This window comes from Sarcophilus harrisii, chromosome 3, assembly GCF_902635505.1.
Source record: "Sarcophilus harrisii chromosome 3, mSarHar1.11, whole genome shotgun sequence".
In the NCBI taxonomy this organism is placed as follows: Eukaryota; Metazoa; Chordata; class Mammalia; order Dasyuromorphia; family Dasyuridae; genus Sarcophilus; species Sarcophilus harrisii.
Window position 1 is genome coordinate 329,697,553 of NC_045428.1, and position 20,056 is coordinate 329,717,608.

Genomic DNA, 20,056 nt, shown 5'->3' on the forward strand with positions numbered 1-20,056 from the left:
TGATTCACTAGAAACTATTTCATTTTATGCTATTCCACTATAATTGATCCCCTCACTGCTACTCAGAAATGGATCTATTAGTCTCTTGCTGATCATACTAATGTACTAGCTGGTATAACTTCATAGCTAGTATTTGCTGGTAATTTGTTGCAGCACAGTATACAGAAGAGACTCACAGTCAGTAAGCTTTAAGTGTGAATGGAGCTTTAAACACCTAACATCCATAAGACACTTATCTCTGGTTCTGTAAAATGAGGTGGTTGGATTTCATGACTTCTAAGTTCTTAACATGACCTATATTATGATCCTATGAGTTGAAGTCATAGCACACATCTCTTGGTAAATAATCACACCTCCCCTCTTCTAAGAAGATAGCTATTTCCTACTGAGATTCTACCACTGAAGGTAAGCGCTAATATTTGTCGTTTTCTCTTTCCCCTTGAGTACAGAAGAGGTATCTGTCTTCCTTTCAATAGTTAATATATTCTATCTTCTTTCTTAGTTCCATTGGCAAACTTTTCAAATGTAAAGTCTATACTCTATTTTTACTTCTTTTCTACTTCCTCTCCCATAAACTCCCAAACATGGCTTCTGCTGCTTCCATAAGTCTTTGAAACATTAGCACATTTGAATTCAGGTCCTTCTGACTTCTGATTTCTTTTTTTTTTTTTTTTTTTTTTTTGCATCATTGAGGCTAATCATAGTGCCTAAAACATAACAGGCATATAAATGCTTATAGATAGTTTGAACTGTGATTTCTTTGTCCTCCAAATTCGATAACCATGTTCTTTTACTTCTTCCTTCATATTACCTTTTTTAACCTGAACTTTCTTTTATTTTCTGTTTTCATTGCCAGTGGAAAATCACCTCATACCTTGAATGCTGAAGCAAACTTACTGTTCTTTCTTACCCCATATTTTTGTGAATGACATTTCCTTAACCTTAATATTCTTTTCCCTTGTGTAAATGAATGAAAATCTGTCTCTTTTTTTGTAATAAGCTCAAATTTTACTTTTTCTCTCTCCCATGATTAACCAGCATCAAGTGATCTCTTTTCTTTTGATTCTTATAGCATTATTATCTATAAAATTCATTTCACAAGCACATATTATCTTGAAATATAACCTCTATAATTGGAGCTTTATCTAAATCACTGACTACTTAATTTCCCAAGCAGTTTTCCCACATATCTCAGTTTTTCAATTAGGGTGAAAACTCTTTGAAGGTAAGAGATATTTCTTTGAGTCTCTCATAATGCCTTCTAAGTTGCAGGTGTTAAAATAAATATTTACTAATTTGTAGATTTCTGGATTGACTGAAAGAAATGATGAGTCATATAAATATAATTCATTCAAGTGCTAAAATTGTAGTATCTTACCTTGCGAATACTCTGTCTTTGTTTGCCTTTTCTTTGCCATATTGTACTGACTGGACTTCTGTTCTCCCACTAAAAGGAACAAATTTACACAATAATGAAAAAAAAGTTAAAAAATGACTATGCACTATACCATTTTGTTGAAAATTCTATCACCTCGAAAGTTGGGGAGGGAGGAATTATGTGTGGTGTTGGTGTTGTTTTAGGAAATAAAAAAAATGAAAAAATTTTAGACCAATGTGCCTAATGAATACTAATATATACAAATCTGAAACGAAATTACAGCAATTTATCACCAAGATAATGACAGAATGAAATTTATATCATAAATACAAGGCTAGTTCAGTATCAGGAAAACTATGAGAATAACTGATCATATTAATAACAAAACAGACAGAAAGCACAGATTATTTCAATTGATAAAAATAAAGCACTTATTCCTAATAAAAACATTACAGAACATAGAAACAAATGGAGTTTTTCTTAAAATCATAAGTGGCAACTATCTTAAAAAACCATCAGCAATCAATGTATACAGATAAGTTAGAAGCATTCCCAATAAGATCAAGAGTGAAACAAGGATTTCCATTATCAACACTATTATTCAATATTGTACTAGAAATGTTAGCTTTAGCAATAAGAGAAGAAAAAAAATTGAAGGAATTCCAGTACACAATGAAGAAACAAAACTATCACTCCTCTGCAGATGGTATAATGGTATACTTAAGAGAAACCTAGAGAATCAACTAAATAACTACTTGAAAAAATGAACAACTTTAACGAAGTTGCAAGATATAAAATAAATGCACAGTGATTATTGACATTTCTATATATTACTAACAAAGTCCAGCAACAAAAGACAGAAAGAGAAATTCAATTTAAAAAAATGTCAACAATATAAAATATTTGGATGTCTATCTGCCAAGAAAAATCCAGGAACACAATTAAAAAACAATTTTCACACAAATAGTCATATATAAATAATTGGAAAAATATCAATTGCTAATGGGTATACCAAGCAAATATAACAAAAATGACAATTCTTCTTTGGTCATAAATTCCTTTCTATTCCACAGGTCTGAGAGGTAAACTATCTTATGCTCTTCCAATTTATTTATAATCTCATTCTTTATGCCTAGACTATGAACCAATTTTGACCTTATCTTGGTGTATGGTGTTAAGTATGGGTCAATGCCTAGTTTCTGCCATACTAATTTCCAATAGGAAAAAATGGACTTTTCCTTCAAATAATCAGTAACATCTATTTAAAACCAGCAGTAAGCATCATATGTAATGGGGACAAACTGCAACCATTCCAATAAGATCAGGAGTGAAACAAGGTTGCCCACTATCACCGTTACTATTTAATATTGTATTAGAAATGCTAGCTTTGGCAATAAGAGTTGAGAAAGAGATTAAGGGAATAAGAATAGGCAATGAGGAAACCAAATTATCTCTCACTGCTGATGATATGATGGTATACTTAGAGAACCCCAGAGATTCTACTAAAAAGTTATTAGAAATAATCCACAACTTTAGCAAAGTTGCTGGTTATAAAATAAAGGCATAAAGAATGAGATTATAAATAAATTAGAGGAACATAGGATAGTTTATCTCTCAGACCTGTGGAAGAGGAAGGAATTTATGACCAAAGAAGAATTAGAGATCATTATTGACTACAAAATAGAAAATTTTGATTATATCAAACAAAACTAATGCAGGCAAGATTAAAAGGGAAACAATAAACTGGGAAAACATTTTTACAGTCAAAGGTTCTGATAAAGGACTCATTTCCAAAATATATAGAGAATTGACTCTAATTTATAAGAAATCAAGCCATTCTCCAACTGATAAATGGTCAAAGGATATGAACAGACAATTCTCAGACAAAGAAATTAAAAATATTTCTAGCCATATGAAAATATGCTCCAAATCATTATTAATCAGAGAAATGCAAATTAAGACAACTCTAAGATACCACTACATACCTGTCAGATTAGCTAGAACGGCAGGGAAAGATAACGCAGAATGTTGGAGGGGATGTGGGAAAACATGGACACTGATACACTGTTGGTGGAATTGTGAACACATCCAGCCATTCTGGAGAGCAATTTGGAACTATGTCCAAAAAGTTATCAAACTGTGCATACCCCTTGATCTAGCAGTGTTTCTACTGGGCCTATACCCCAAAGAGATACTAAAGAAGGGAAAGGAACCTGTATGTGCCAAAATGTTTGTGGCAGCCCTGTTTGTAGTGGCCAGAAGCTGGAAAATGAATGGATGCCCATCAATTGGAGAATGGTTGAGTAAATTGTGATATATGAATGTTATGGAATATTATTGTTCAGTAAGAAATGACCAGCAGAATGAATACAGAGAGGATTGGCGAGACTTACATGATGCTGAGTGAAATGAGCAGAACCAGGAGATCATTATATACCTCAATAACAATACTGTATGAGGATATATTCTGATGAAAGTGGATTTCTTCAACAAAGAGAAGATCTAACTCAGTTTCAATTGATCAAGGATGGACAGAAGCAGCTACACTGAAAGAGCACTAGAAAATGAATGTAAACTGCTTGCATTTTTGTTTTTCCTCCCGGGCTATTTATACCTTCTGAATCCAATTCTTCCTGAGCAACAAGAGAACTGTTTGGTTCTGCACACATATATTGTATCTAAGATATACTGTAACCTCTTTAACATGTATAGGACTGCTTGCCATCTGGGGGAGGGGGTGGAGGGAGAGAGGGGAGAAATCGAAACAGAAGTGAGTGCAAGGGATAATGTTATAAAAAAATTACCCTGGCATGGGTTCTGTCAATAAAAAGTTATTAAAAAAAATGACAATTCTTCTTAAGTTAATGTACATATTCAGTCCCATATTGATCAAACTGCCAAAAAATTATTTTATAGAGCTTAAAAAAATAACAAAATTAATCTTTTAGAACAAAAGAACAAGAATATCAGGGGAATTAATGGAAAAAAAACAAAAACCACCCTACAAAGGAAGGTAGTCTAGCCACACCAGACCTAAAACTTTATCATAAAGAGGTTGACATCAAAACCATCTGGTACTAGCTAAGAAATAGGGTTGTGAATCAGTGTGCCTTAATGGGTTAGGCACACAAGACACAAGGATTACTATAGTCAAGGATTATAGAAATCTACTGTTTGATAAATCCTAAGTCTTCAGCTTCAGGGATAACAACTCACAATTTGGGAAACATTTCTGGGAAGGCTGGAAAACAATATGTCAGGAATTAGGCACTGACCAATATCTAACATGTTATACCAAGATAAGGTCAAAATGGGCATATAATTTAGACATAAGAGGTGATTATATAAGCAAATTAGGTGAGCAAGGAATAATTTATCTGTCAGATCTTTGAAGAAAGTAGGAATTTATGACCAAAGAACTACAGAACATTATGAAAATGGATAATTTTGATTACATTAAAAAGGTTTTGTACAAACAAAACCAGTGCAGTCAAGATTGAAAGGAAGCAGAAAGCTAGGAAACAATTTTTTCTACAGTGTTTTTCATAAAGATCTAATTTCTAACTACGTAAATAACTGAATCAAATTTATAAGAATACAAGTGATTCCCAAATTGATAAAGTCAAAGGATATGAAAGGAGATGAAGACGTTAAAGACATCTACAATCTTATGAAAAAATTCTCTAAATTACTATTGATTAGAGAAATATAAATTAAAACAACTCTGAGGTACCAACTTAAACCTATCACATTGGCTAAAATGACAGGAAAAAATAATGATAAATGTTGGAGGAAATGTGGGAAAACTGAAACACTAATGCATAGTTGTGAAATGATCTGCATTCTGGAGAGCAGTTTGGAATTATGCCCAAAGGGTCATAAAATTGTACATATCTTTTGATGCAGCAGTGTCATTACTGGGTCTGTATCCCAAAGAGATCATAAAAGAGGAGAAAAGATTCACATGTGCAAAACTGTAGCAACTGTTTTTGTATTGGCAAGGATTGGAACCTGAGTGGATGGCCATCAAATGGAGAATGGCTAAATGAATCATGATCATGATGGAGTATTACTGTGCTATAAGAAATGACGAGCAGGTGTATTTTTAGAAAAACCTGAAAAGACTTACATGAACTGATGCTAAGTGGAGCGAACAGAACCAGGAGAACACTGTACATAATTAACAGCAAAATTATATGATGATCAATCATGACAGACTTAGTTCTTCTTAACAGTACATTGATCCAAGACTATCCCAATAGACTTGGGATATAAAATACCATCTGCATTTAGAAATACAACCATGGAGATTGAATGCAGATTAAAATATACTATTTTCACCTTTTTGGGGTTTGCTTTTTCTTTCTTGTTGTTTTTCCTTTTTGTTCTGATTTTTCCTTTTCCAAATGACTAATATGAAAATATACTTGGAATGATTTTGCATGTATAACTATATTGGATTGTTTATTGTCCTGAGAAGAGGGGAGGTAAAAAAGGGAAGAAGAAAAAAATTTTCAAGTCAAAATCTTACATAAAGTTGAAAACGATCTTTACATTTAATTGGAAAAATAAAATACTAATGAAATTTTTAAAAATCATATATATAATAAAAAAATTGTCACATACTAAAAAACCCAAATATAGTTGAACCAATTAGTTTTCTTATAAAATGTGTAGTGACAAGGTCAGAATGAATCACAAACAAAAGCTGGCTAAGAAAAAAAATCAAACTTACTTTCAAGACCATTGCAGTAATGTCTTTAATTATAAATTCTTCCACCATTTTAATTTTATGGAGAGGTATAAATACGGAAAATGGTGACAAAAAACTTGGTTATTGGATATACTCACACTATTCTTTTTAAATGACAATTGATAGACAAGAATCAGTGGCAGAAAACTGACCACCGAAAATTTTTATGTAAACATTTCTTCACAAATAAAATTTGGAATTCCCCTTTATCCATCAACCATATGCAATTACTATATTATCACTTTGTTCATCCATTGAGAAAGCAAGGCAAACATTCCAGGGAGTTTTCTATTCATTAAGAAAAAAAAAAACTCACACAAAACCTCTTTTGGATTTTGGGTGTCCTACATCATGAAGATAGTTAAAGTTGCTTTATCTATGGCACATAATTTCTTTTGGATAGGTCTGAGAATCTCTGAATATCAGAGGCTAGTTAAAAAACTATGCTTATATATTAACTTTATCTAAAATTAACAGTTTATTTGATGTTGATACTTTCCATTATTCTAGAAAGATGGATTATCCCTAGATTTAAAAAATCATGAAAAACTTTAGAGACCAATATAGCAAAGTAAATATCCTTGCTTTACTTTGGCATTAGAAAGATTCTAGTGTAACTTTTTTGCACGTAATATTTGCTTTTGGTTTCTGATAAATTTTTATATTTAAAAGCTTTTCTAATATCTACAGAGATAATCACAGGTTTTGAATGTTTTGAGTTTTTAACATGATTATATTGACTTTTCCTAATATTAAACAATGGTGCATTTTTCCTATGATTCCAACTTTGGCATAATGGTTTTCTTAGATGAATTGCAAAAGTTCATTTTATAAAATTTTAAAATTAATCACTATTAGAGAGATATGCCTATAGTTCTTCTTCTGCGCTTTTGCCTTCTCTGATTTAGGTATTAAGTATATAAAAGGTATTAGGACTCTCATAAAAGGAATGATGTTTCCTCAATTTTTGACAATAAACCTGAAGCATGGAAAATAATCGCTGTTTAAGACTTTAAGAGAATTCCCCGTAGACCATCAGAAACAAGAGGTTGTTTTTTGTTTTCTTTTGTTTTTTCTAAATTCTGGCAACTTTTTTACAATTAGTTGTTGCTTTTGTTGAGAGTAAATTACTACAAAATTTCAACCAAACTTTTGTTAGTGTGGATAGTTAATATTTTTAAAGGTATTACTCTATTTGGGGTTCTTGGTTTTTTGTTAACATGTAACAGTGTTTGATGGGTTATTTTATTTTGTTTTATTTTTTTTTCTATTCTCTTTCTTTTGATTTCACCTTGCTCATCTATTAATTTGTTGTTATGATTTTTTTGTACTCTTTTTAAAGATCACATTGGCTAAAGGTTCAACAATTTTATTACAATTTCTTTGCAGAGGACCAGCTTTTAGTTTTATCATTTTCATAGTTTTATGGATTTCAGCCTTTTTATTTCTTTCCTACTGTTTAACAGCCTCTTTTGGGCTCTTAATTTGGGCTTATTCATTGGCTTTTTAATTTTTTAAAATGTAATTCAGGTTCATAAATCCCCTTTTTTCTGTTTTAACAATATATCTTTATAGGTATAGATAATTTTCCTCCTGAGAATAGCTTTAGTTGCATCCTAGAAATTCAGTAGTTTTATTTTGTCATTATAATTTTCTTTCACAAAATTATTCTTTCTGTGATTTGTTCTGTGAGCCATTCATTATTTAGGAATTTACTGTAAGTATGTGTGTGTGACTTTTCTTGGTACTCTCTGGAGTGATTATTTTTCTTGTGCTAAAAGAAAGTACTAGTTCTCTTTTATTACATGAGTTTATAATGTCTATTTCTGTATAGAATCAGGTTTTGAAAAATTTCATGTGGGTACTGAGAAATACATATTTTCTGTAATAGTTCCAACTAGTTTCTGCAGTAATTTTTCAGTTCTACATTTTCCTTTTTATCTTTCTGTTAGACTACCCAAAATTTAGAGAGGAATAATGAACTCTGTTTTTCAGCAACTATGTTACTGTTTCTATCTTCTTGTTCAGTTAATTTTTCCTTTATGTATTTAGATACTGCAACATTAGGCACATGTAAATTTATGTAATACAGATTTATTTTATTTATGCAATTTATACACATTTATTTACAACTATTTGTACATTTAATTTATGTTATAAAGATAATGGTTTGCTGTCTATAGTTCAATTTAGTAAAATGAAGTTTCCTTGTTTATCCTTTTCATGCTTTGAATTTTTATGTTTTGTCTGATAGTACAATTCCAAATTCTATTTTTTCAAATTTACCTGATAGAGAATAAATTTTTTTTTTCTTCACTACTCATTTTAATCCATCTATGTCTTCGTTTTTAAAATATTTTTGGTAAGCAACAGATTGTAGGATTTTTAATCGATGTCACTTCTCTATTTTATTGGACTGTAGGATCCATTCACATTGAAGGATATGAGAGTTTGTTCTTCTTCCATTTGTCTCTAGATGGTTTTTATCCAAATTAGAACTTTTTTCCTTCCTGTTCTATAAATATAGCAATACCTTATAATATGTGCACTTGTAATACATATTATATAATAATGTCATATTATTATGCTATATTGTATAAAATATAATACTTATATATAGAACAGCTTAAGGCAGTCAAGAAAAATACTAGAGGTGCAAAGAAACTCCAGAATCATTCTATTTTGGTTAGGATCTTTCTATAACACATATGCCCATTCAACATATTAAAATATTTCTCTATCTTTTAGATGAAGAAAGAGCTTTACAACATATTGATAAGATTAAATCGTTTGCATTTTTTATTTTGTACTTTTTTACCTAACCATATATTTAACTTCTTTTTAAAAAATATTTATTTTCCCCAAGTTATATATAAGGAAAATTATTTAGAAAAATTGAGTTCCAAATTCTCTCTCTCCTTCTTTCACCCTCTGGTTCCCTGTATTTAACTTCTTTTTGCAAACTATTTGACAAATGGTTGTCACTCAAACACAATGTGATGATTAATTGTATTTTTACGGTAATTTAGGCTTTGTTTTGTTGATATTTAAAAAAATGAATAAGTGAATATTTTTTTAGCAGATATCAACTTAAATTTTTCCTGAATTATAGAAAATAATTTTGTCATGATCTTATTTTCATATATAGCTGACAAGTTTTAGAAAATAATTTGAGAGTTTTAGTTGTTTTTTAAAAAGTTCTAAATTTTTTTTCAATTTACATGTAAAGTTTTTTTTTAATTTCTTTTTAAAATTTTGAGTTCCAAATTCTCTTTCTTCTCTCCCCTCTACACTCACTGAGATTGCAAGTATATAACTTATATATGTAGTCATGTAAATGTATTTCCATATCAGCCATATTAAAAAAAAATACAGAATATACAAAAAGGAAAACAAAAGTTTTCATCTGTACTGAATTTCTTCAGTATTCTCTGGAGATGGATAGCATTTTTAATCCTGAGTCCTTAGAAAATTTCTTAGATCACTATAATTAATGAAAACAGCTAAGCCATTCATAGTTGATCATCCTACAATATATTGCAGTTGCTGTGTACAATTTTCAACTGGTTCTGTTCCCTTCCCTTTGCTTCATCGGTTCACGTTAAGTCTTCCCAAGTTTTTCCAAAAGTATCCTACTTCTCGTATTTTACAGTACAATAGCATTTCATCACAAACATATCCCACTTTAGACTTTCTTCAATTGATGGGCAAGCCTCTCAATTTCCAATTCTTTGACAACACAAAAAAGCTGATATATTTTTGTACATTTATATACTTTTCCTTTAAAAAAAAAAAATCTCTTTCATATAAAGAACTAGTAGTATCATTGTTTGGTTAAAGGGTATGCACAGTTTGATAGCCTTTCCAAACTACTTATTCCTTAGATGACTGGATTAGTTCACAACTCTAACAACAGTACACAGGTATCCTACTTTCCTGTATCATCTCCAATATTTGTAATTTTCCTTTTCTGTCATATTAGGCAAACTTGATAGGTACAAGATAGTACACCTCAAGAATTATTTTAATTTGCATTTTTCTACTCAATATAATTGTATTAATAAAATACAAAAATACAAATTAGTAAAATACAAAAAGTAGTTTTTCACATTAATACAGATAGCTTTGATTTCTTTGTCTGAAAACTGCATATTCATATCCTGTGACCATTTATCAATTGGGGAGTGACTTGCATTGTTATAAATTTGACTCAATATATTTGAAAAATGGGGCCTTTATCATAGAAATGATGTAAGAATTTTCTCTTAGTTTTCTGCTTTCCTTATAATCTTGGCTGCATTGGTTTTGCCTATGTAAAACAGTTTTAATTAAATCAAAAATATTTATTTTACATCTTGCAATGGTGTCTTTTGTTTAAGCATGAATTTTCCCCTTATCCATAGCCTATATCCTGGCAATCTCACAATCAAACTATTTTATGCTCCCTTAATCTGCTTATGGTATTCCCTCCCCCCCTTTTTTTTATCTAAATCATACTCCCATTTTGACTTTATCTTTGTGTATGGTACAGTCCATGCCTAATTTCTGCAAAATTACGTTCCAGTTTTCCTAGCATTCTTTGTTAGACTTAAGTTCTTATCCCAAAAGCTTGGATCTTTGGATTTATAAAATGCATTACTGTGGTCACTTATTATTGTGCAATATGTACCTAATATATTTGACTGATTTACCAATCTATTTCTCGGTATCAAATTCTTTTGATGATTACTTTTTTTTAAATATGTATTTTTAAATTTTAATAGTATTTTATTTTCCCAAATATTTTATAGTTTTCAACATTCATTTTTTTATTATAGCTTTTTATTGACAGAACATATGCTTGGGTAATTTTTGCAACATTGTCCCTTGCACTCATTTCTGTTCCAACTTTTCCCTTCCCTCCCTACACCCCCTCCCCTAAATGGCAGGCAGTCTCATATATCAACATTCATTTTTGTAAAACTTTGTATTCCAAATTTTTCTCCTTCTCTTTCTTACCTCCCCTTCTCCCCAGACAATAAGCAATTTGATATTGGTTAAGTATGTGCAATTCTTTAAACATATTTCTATATTTGTCATATTATACAAGAAAAATCAGATCAAAAAAGAAAAAAATCAAGAGAAATAACACACACACACACACAGGTGAAAATTCTATGCTTTACTCCATGTTTCTCTCTCTGCATGTGAATGGCATTATTCATTCATTCCATAGCTGATGGAATTGCCTTAAATCACCATATCATTGAGAAGAGCAAAGTCAAGATGATTACCACTTTGTGGTACTTTGAGATCTGATACGGCTAAGCCACCATCCTTTTTATTTTTTTTTATAGATTCCCTTGATATTCTTGATCTTTGTTCTTTGAGATAAATTGTGTTACTATTTTTCTACATCTATAAAGCAATTATTTTGGTAGTTTGATGGTATGGCACTGAATAAAGCAAGTTAATTTACATATAACTGTCAGTCATTTTTATTATATTGCTCAGGCTACCCTACCCATTAGCAATTAATATTTTTCCAATTGTTCAGATATCACATTTTTATGTAAAAAGAATTTTGAAATTGTATTCATATAATTTCTATGTTTGTCTTGGCAGCTAAAGATTGATGTATTTTATATTGTCTACAGTTATTTTAAATGTATTTCGCTTTCTAGCTCTTGCTGCTAAACTTTGTTGATAATATACAGAAATGTTGATCATTTGTGTGAATTTTTTTAATATTCTGCAAGTTGTTTATTATTTCAATTAATTTTTAATTAATTTTCTAGGATTTTCCAAGTATATATACCATTATATTATCTGAAAAGAGTGATAGTTTTGTTTCCTCATTGTGTAGTCTAATACCTTCAATTTCTTTTTCTTCTCTTATTGCTATAGGTAATATTTCAACTATACTATTAAGTAATGTGATGATAATAAGCATCCTGTCTTATATAACACTTTATAAAGACATATTGAGATGGACAAAATCTGTGTCCAAAATTTAGATAAGAAAAATTAGATTTTTACATAGTTAACATGACCAGGCACCATGAATATTTTATGGTACTGTAAAGTAGAATGTGACTTCCAAAAATGACAATATCAAAACATTAAAGATAAAAGTAGTACTTACCAGTATCGGAACTTTGAACCCAAAGTAAAATAATGTGCAAAAAAATTCTTCTGAGGTGGCAATGGTCTATCCAAACGAAAAAATGTGTGATGTTCTACACATGCTTTCCATAAATTTTTACAAGCTCTATAATTCACCATATTGAATCCCAGTAATGTTTCTCTAGATTCATGCTGTAAGGAATGAACCCCCCATCCCAAAACAAAAAAACATAAAACAATTTGATAAAATGTATTATTTTCTACAATTAGCATTAATATCATTATCATTTAGAAGGATTTACAATCAAACTACTGTAGAGTCACTGCCAAAGGGTGTTCCCTTTCCCCATTCTCACACTTTCCTCCTCTCCTGATGATCTGTGCAATCCACACACCATCTGGATGGCCAAGTAGAAAAACAAAATTCTTCACATTTGGATGATTGTTTACCCTGATTCAACAATAACAATTTCTTCACTTACATGGAGGACCACAAGGACTTTTAATTTGTATTGCCACTGTGTCCTAAGGTCTGATAGGTCTTACCATATTGCCTTGTTATTTTTCACTCCAGACTAACGGACTTAGCTACCTGCTAATTGAATCCTTGCCACTGAATCCTTAAAACAATCATAGATATTTCTCCATATGCCTCAGAACTGTACTGTTTTAAATGTGCTGTCATACCAACTGAAATGTGAATTCCTTAGGAACCGAAAGTTTCTCATTTTTTTCTATTTGTATTTCTAGCTCTCAGCATAGGGTTTAACATATCGTGCTTAATCAATGATTTTGTTTTTCATTCATTTTAGAAATGACCACCTTTTGTTTTATTTTATCTTAATGCTTCATTTATACATACACATTTATAAATGAAGTTATTATATCTCCTGGTAACCCAATAAGCATCAAATTTCTTTATATGACTAACATGAGAACATTCTTTGTGTTTCAAAACAGCAGATTCTTTATTTCTGTCAAAGGCATCACAGTCACCAAGATTCACACCTTTATATCATCATTGACTCCTGTTATTCACCCTACAGTTGGTAAGTCCTGTTCCATGTTCATAATAATTCTTACATATGTTTCTTCCTTTCTACTTACAAAATCTCCAAACCAAGTTCTCATCTACATGACTGTAATAGTCTCCTGTTTAGGATCCCTACCTTTAGCCTCTTCTCATTCCAAGACATCAACCATGTAGGTAGAAAAGAGATTTGTAGTACTTTAAAATCATGAACTTGACAATCATCAACAAATATGAACATTTTCAAATACAAAGGACAAAAATAAGATCATTACATATGAAAGTTTATTTTTTGAAGTGTAAATTAAATATTTCATGGTAGGAGCAATACTCCCTGCCTGGGCTTCTTACTTTCTGAATTTCCTTCCACTCATTTTTATTTAAATTTTTTTTTTGATACACATTGTCTTTTTTTTTAAAGTATCACTACCACACTTTCTTAAATATCTCCACTTACTTCTTTAAATACACACACACACACACACACACACACACACACTCCATTTCCTTATCATCTGTTTCTATTTTATACATTTAAGCATGCCTTTGCCCACCCAAAATGATGAAGATTCATGAGATATTTCCTCCTTCATATTTGTACTCTTTTTGCTCATGTACCAATTTTGAGAAATAAATTTTTTCTACTATTGTCTAAAATTTTTCAGTATATTTCTTTCCACCTTTCACTTTTCTTTCCTCTAGCAAAGTCAACAAAACACAACCAATGCACACATTAGTCCCCTAATGTGTCTAAGACCTCTGAAAAAAAACAATGGGATATTGAAAGGATACTTATCTATGTTCCCTTTCTAAGAATGTAAGGTCTTAATCATCATTTAATCAAGTCCAACTGCTCACATACATTTACATTTCTAGATTTCTCTCACCTGAAGTATTTGCATTTCAGAATTTCTTCTCATCAAGAGAAGAAAAACCATTTATTCTATTAAAGACTCTATTGTGAGCCTGCAGGATTACATGGACTCCTAACAGGGTAAATTATTCTTGACTGAAAAAAATCTTCATATTCTGCCTTTTCAAAGATTTTTTTCCTCTCTCTCACAGTTGCAGAGCACAACATGAACCTGTGTGGTGTTCTCTGTTATTTGAAACTTTGTGTTTACTTGTCTTTTTTTTTCCTTTGATTTGAAAGTTTAGCAATTTGACTATGAAATTACTGTATGTTTTCAGCATGAAGTTTATGTTAAGAGGTTATCAGTGGATTGTTTCTTAATTTTCATTTTGCCCTTTAGCTCTACCAGTCTGTGGGCAACCATCTTTTTTGATTTCCTGATGCTGCTCAATTTTTGTTTGGCCATGGTTTTTCATGAAGTCCATGATTATTTAATGATGCTTTCTCAACTCCTTGACTCCTTGCTATTCTGCTAGTCTTTCATCAATGTTTTGACTTAACTTTCTTCCCTTCAGTCTTGGATCTAAGGTCAGTCTATTCAACTATGAAATAACTGTATGTTTTCAGCATGGAGTTTATGCTAAGAGATTATCAGTGGATTGTTTCTTAATTTTCATTTTACCCTTTAGCTCTACCAGTCTGTGGGTAATCATCTTTTTTACATACACACACAATCATTTCCTAGTCATTTCCACATTATGATATCTGCCTCCTAAGACACTCCTCCCTCCTCCTCCTCCTCCTCCTTCTTCTCTTCCTCTTCCTCCTCCTATACTAGAATCTTGGGATTATAAAATTAGGATGCTAGACTTTGATAGGTGAGTTTTTACTTTATTTTAATTGGAAATGAACTTCCATGTCATTTCCCAGACACTTCAAAAACCACACTATCCCTCTCCTTTTCTAGTTCCTGTCTTCCTATGCTAAAATCTTGGTTCTTTTATTATCCCAAGTTTAACACAGTTTTTGGTACATGATTAATAATTTTTTTTGTCAGATTCATTCTAATGTACTTTAGAGCATAAGCAGGTTATCTTGAGAAAACTTTTTTGATATATTTAATTTTTTTAAAAAGCCATGACTTGATTTGCACAGATTTCTATGAAATGAAAATTAAGTACTTGCTTCTGGCTATTAAGGGGTAATTTCATAAGAGTGATGATATTTAAATTTTTTCAATTTTCACCAAGTACTAAAGAAGTGTTCTAAACCTAGTAGGTATTTAATGTGTATCTGAGGAATTATTAAGTAGATGATGGTAAAAGATAGGAATATAATATTAATCTGCTTTTATTTATATAAAATTTTAAAAGCAGCAAAAATTCCAAACATCGTCAACCTAGATCATCAAAACATCCTCATAGGATGAAAGGAACATAGCATTAGAGCTAGAAGGACAGTAGGTTAGATATCTAGTCTAATCCTTTTACATGACTTTTTTAATTTCAAAAAGTATTTAAAGGGCAGCTAGGTGGTACAGTGGATAGAGTGCCAGCCCTGAAGTCAGGAGGACCTGAGTTCAAATTTGGCCTTAGACACTTAATACTTCCTAGCTGTGTGACCCTAGCCGTGTGTGTGTGTGTGTGTGCGTGCGTGTGTATGAGTGTGTACACACACACATACATACACACTATATATACATTATATATATATATATAATATGTATAATCAAGAAAAGCAAAGCAAGATATGCCATGCATGAGAATACATATCTAATTCTATGCCTTTAGTCCATCAACTCATAAACCAAGAAATATAAGATTATAAGACAATCAAATTGCTATATATATGACTTATTCTACTTCCTATTAACATAGCTTATTTAAGTAGTTCAGGTTAAATCAATGGTCTTTTCTCACTTTTATCATTTTTTTTCTAATTTGATTTTAAATTTGACTTTTACTTTATCTAGGATGACGATAGTGCAACAGTAAATAGGTAGTTGATTTCGATAATCATTCTATGATAATTCATTGTTTCCTTTCTATTAACATATACACAAATCCATTTTTTTTGCGTGTGATATCACTCTATTTTTGCTGTGTCAAGCAAGTCCCTTCCAATTATTTCTGAAAGAATTATTTATGGTGTATAGATGTGAGGCTTCTGACTAGTCTACAAGTATTTGTTCTCTTTCACTTCTCAAATCTGAGTCATACTTTCCAGTTTTTCATAGATCATAGATTTATAGCTAAAAGGGACCTCGGAGCCTAGACTAACCTCTTTACTTTACAAATGGAGAGATTAAAGCTTAGAAATGGAAAAATCTTGCCAAATGTCATACATGCAGTAAATAGGACTGTCAGGATCTGAACCCAAGTCCTCTTACTCTAAAGGCAGTCCTTTTCTTTTATTCCATATTGTCTTCCATATGTTTACTTTCATATAAAGATAGGAAATATATTTGAATTAATTTGAAAAATTTTGTCAAATTCTATATAGCCTTTTTTTGTCCTTTTGTGTAACAGATATTTATCATCACACAAACTGCCATTTCTTCCCAGTATTAGCACTGGCTTATACTTATTTCGAGGATGGCCAAGTATTCCACAAAAACAGGGTTCTTTTTTGCTTCCAGACATACAATGAAACCAAATGTTAAATTCCTTGGTTTATTATCTCTGAAGAAAATCTGTGAGCAATTCTTGCATTTACTATATCTGTGTAATTTCCCCTCCTATCCCCTACCAGTTTCTTTTTTTCACAAGAATATCAATATTGATATAGTTTGGTTCTTCCCTCTCTCCTCCACAAAAAAAGTATGTCACTTCTTTGGTCATGTTTACATTATCAACAATAAAATTTTATAGATAGTCAAATAACTGTTAATCTTGGCCTGCTCTGTCATTTTCAAGGACTTTTTGTTGTTGTTTTTTATCCAATCAGTAACTTCATTAGCAGAAAATATACCCAGTAAGGATAAGCTATTTTTATGGATCTATCAATAATAAATATCATGTCCTAACTAAAAGGAAACTTATCTGAAGTCACATTTGATTTTCAAATTCATCACTACTTAAAATTTACATAAATTTAATTCAAAAGAAGTTATAGCAATGCAGTTATATGAGTCTCTTCTATCCAACAAAATGTGAAAAGCTTACAATATGAAAATGGCTATACTACTCTTTTAAAATATATCTTAATTTCTATGTTAATTTGACAAAATAAGATTAATACTTACCAATTCTTTCCTAAGTTGAATAAAAAACTGCTTGCACTTAAATGAAATTTTTACAATCTTCAACCTATAAAAATATAAGATCAAACTGGAGTATTTGATACATATATGCCAAAGATGATTTAAAAAATATTTATTCCATGACAATAACCACATAAAAGAATCATTTCTATCCAAACTGAATATATATATATATATATTTTACAATAACCATTGTTTAGAAATAAAATGCAAAAAATGAGCTGAAAATGTCTTATGATGGACAAAATATAATTCAATAAAGTAAAAGAAAATAATGACTAAGACTTAAATTTGATTGCAATTTTTGGTAGAGTTTGAACCACTTTCCGATATATTAAAGACTTTCTATAATGCACATGAAGTGATTTTTAACAAATTCCAAATCACAAATGTTACCTAAAATATAAAGTCTGAGAAGTAGTTTACAAGACTAATTCTTGGCCTCTATTTAAAATTACATTTCAAAACGATTTAAATTTATCCTTTTATGTTTCTTATGCCATTTCCCCTTAATGCACCACTTTAATGCAAAAAATGTTCTAAAAAAGACAAAATGAAACAAAATACCATCAACAAACTCCAACAACATAAAACTCTCTCCCCCTTGTATTATTACATGCAGCTATAAAAATCCCTCAGATTTCTTTACACTTCAATCTCTATAATAAGGAACTAAAAGGGATCCAGGATACAGAAATCTAGTTTTGGAAAGCTCTTCAGCAATATAAACAGACATAAAATAATTAATTTTATATTTATAGGTTAATGTGTATATTTCCAAAGGGCAAGACACATACATAATTTAAGAAGTATCTTTGAAAGAAGCAAATGAAGTGAAATCTACATAAAAACAATTATTCTCTATGTTTTTTGGGGGAGAATACTCCTTTACTTCCTTCAAATATGAACTCTTTAAAAAGATAAGGTTTTAAGTATACAAAGACTTGTAATTTACAGTTGGAGAGTCAAAATGTATTTGGGCATTTCTTTTGTCATATCACATGTATACATAAGTTTCCAGACATAAGATGAAGAAAAATGCAAACCCTGAATCTTTAGGAAAAACAAAGAGTATATACTTATATGTGGAAACAGTAAAGTAGCTCAGTGATAGAGTGTAAAGCCTGGAATCAGGAAGATCTGAATTCAAATCTGGCTTCAGACACTTACTGCCTGTGTGACTCTGGCAAAGTCACAATTAATTTGACTTAACCCACTGGAAAAGGAATGACTAATCATTCTAGTATCTCTGCCAAGAAAATCATGTATACTATGATCCATGGGGCTATAAAGAATCAGACATGTCTGAACAATAATATACTTGTATATATGTATTCATATTAGTTATACCTTATAGTAGAGTTTATGTCTGTCCACACACATACATGTATTCATATAGATGTTTATAGTTTTAGTTCTTATATTCTATCCTTTAAACCCAAATAAAAACTAATAGACATACAAAATTTATTTTGGAGCTAGAAGGAAACTTAAGTTAATCTAGTTCAATATCCTGACATTAATTTGTTTTATTGATGCTTTTTTATGCCAGTCACTTCACAATATTAACTCCTTATACCACTTTCCCTTCTAACAAAGAAAAACAATTAAGCAAAACCAAACAGTACAAAACTGGTATTTGTCAAAGTATGGAATGTTCTGTACTTACTGTGTCCAGCAATGCCCACTCTACCTACTTACTCAGGGCAAGGATTTTTACCATCTTTTCTTAGGACATTATATAAACTTCAGCTACTGGCATTATTATTATATAATACTAACAATAAATGCAAAATGATTCAGTGTATTAAATAAGGAAATGTCTTTGGAAGATTAAATATTTTACATATAATATGTATTACAATTTTACAAACAAAATATTAATTCACTTAAACGGATTACTGAAATAATAATAATAGATTATCCTGTCTTTTCTTCAGATTCTAAATCATTGCTTTTATTTGTGTAAAAATTTTGCAATTTTCTACAATCAAATTTTGCAGTTTGTCTTTTATCTTATCATCTGCCTAAATATGAATTGTTCCCTTATTCCTGTTTGGGAAATATAATGCTCTATTCTCTAATTTTCAAATGATATAGAATTTAAAGTCAGATTACATATCTGCTTGAAATTTATTACAATATGGTATAAAATACTGATGTAAATCTACTTTTCATCAGTTTATCAGAGGTTCTTGGTTTAAAAAAAAAAAGCATCACTTGCCTACTAATTTGTTCTATGTGTTATATGTGTGACACTGTGTTTAATTCTAGATACTGGTTATCTGTTCTAGTCTACAATTTCATTTATTGAAAAAAAGCTGGTTGAAGACAGGTGGTTTGCTTATCAAATTGTTAGATAAAACAAACCTTAAGGATAGATAAAACATTTTAGTAAGTAACATATTGGATTACAATCAGATCTTGAGAGATCTTGAAAGACTAGATGAAAAGCTAAATAGAATAAAATGAAAAAAGGGGAAGGAGACAAAGTTTACATTTGGATTAAAAAGGTTAACTATGCAAGTATAAGGTCATAAATATGTGTACATATATGTATATGTATTACCTATCTATCTTGTAAATTTAAAACTTAAAGGGAATGTAAATATAAAGTGTGTCTAGACAATGGACTATGAAAGAGATCTAGGACTTTTAGTGTATTATAAATTCAA

General features: G+C 30.5%; 1 protein-coding gene across 5 annotated transcripts in view; it reads right to left on the reverse strand.

Annotated features, from left to right (window-relative positions):
• PTPN4 (protein tyrosine phosphatase non-receptor type 4) overlaps positions 1–20,056 on the reverse strand; it is a 218,855-nt gene that overhangs the window by 79,316 nt on the left and 119,483 nt on the right. For all 5 annotated transcript variants that reach the window (XM_031959946.1, XM_031959947.1, XM_031959949.1 and 2 more), the window contains 3 exons: positions 17,364–17,427; positions 12,256–12,428; positions 1,379–1,447 (listed from right to left, as the gene is read on the reverse strand). In XM_031959946.1, the coding sequence (XP_031815806.1) occupies positions 1,379–1,447; positions 12,256–12,428; positions 17,364–17,427 (306 nt within the window). The remainder of the gene's footprint in view (positions 1–1,378; positions 1,448–12,255; positions 12,429–17,363; positions 17,428–20,056) is intronic.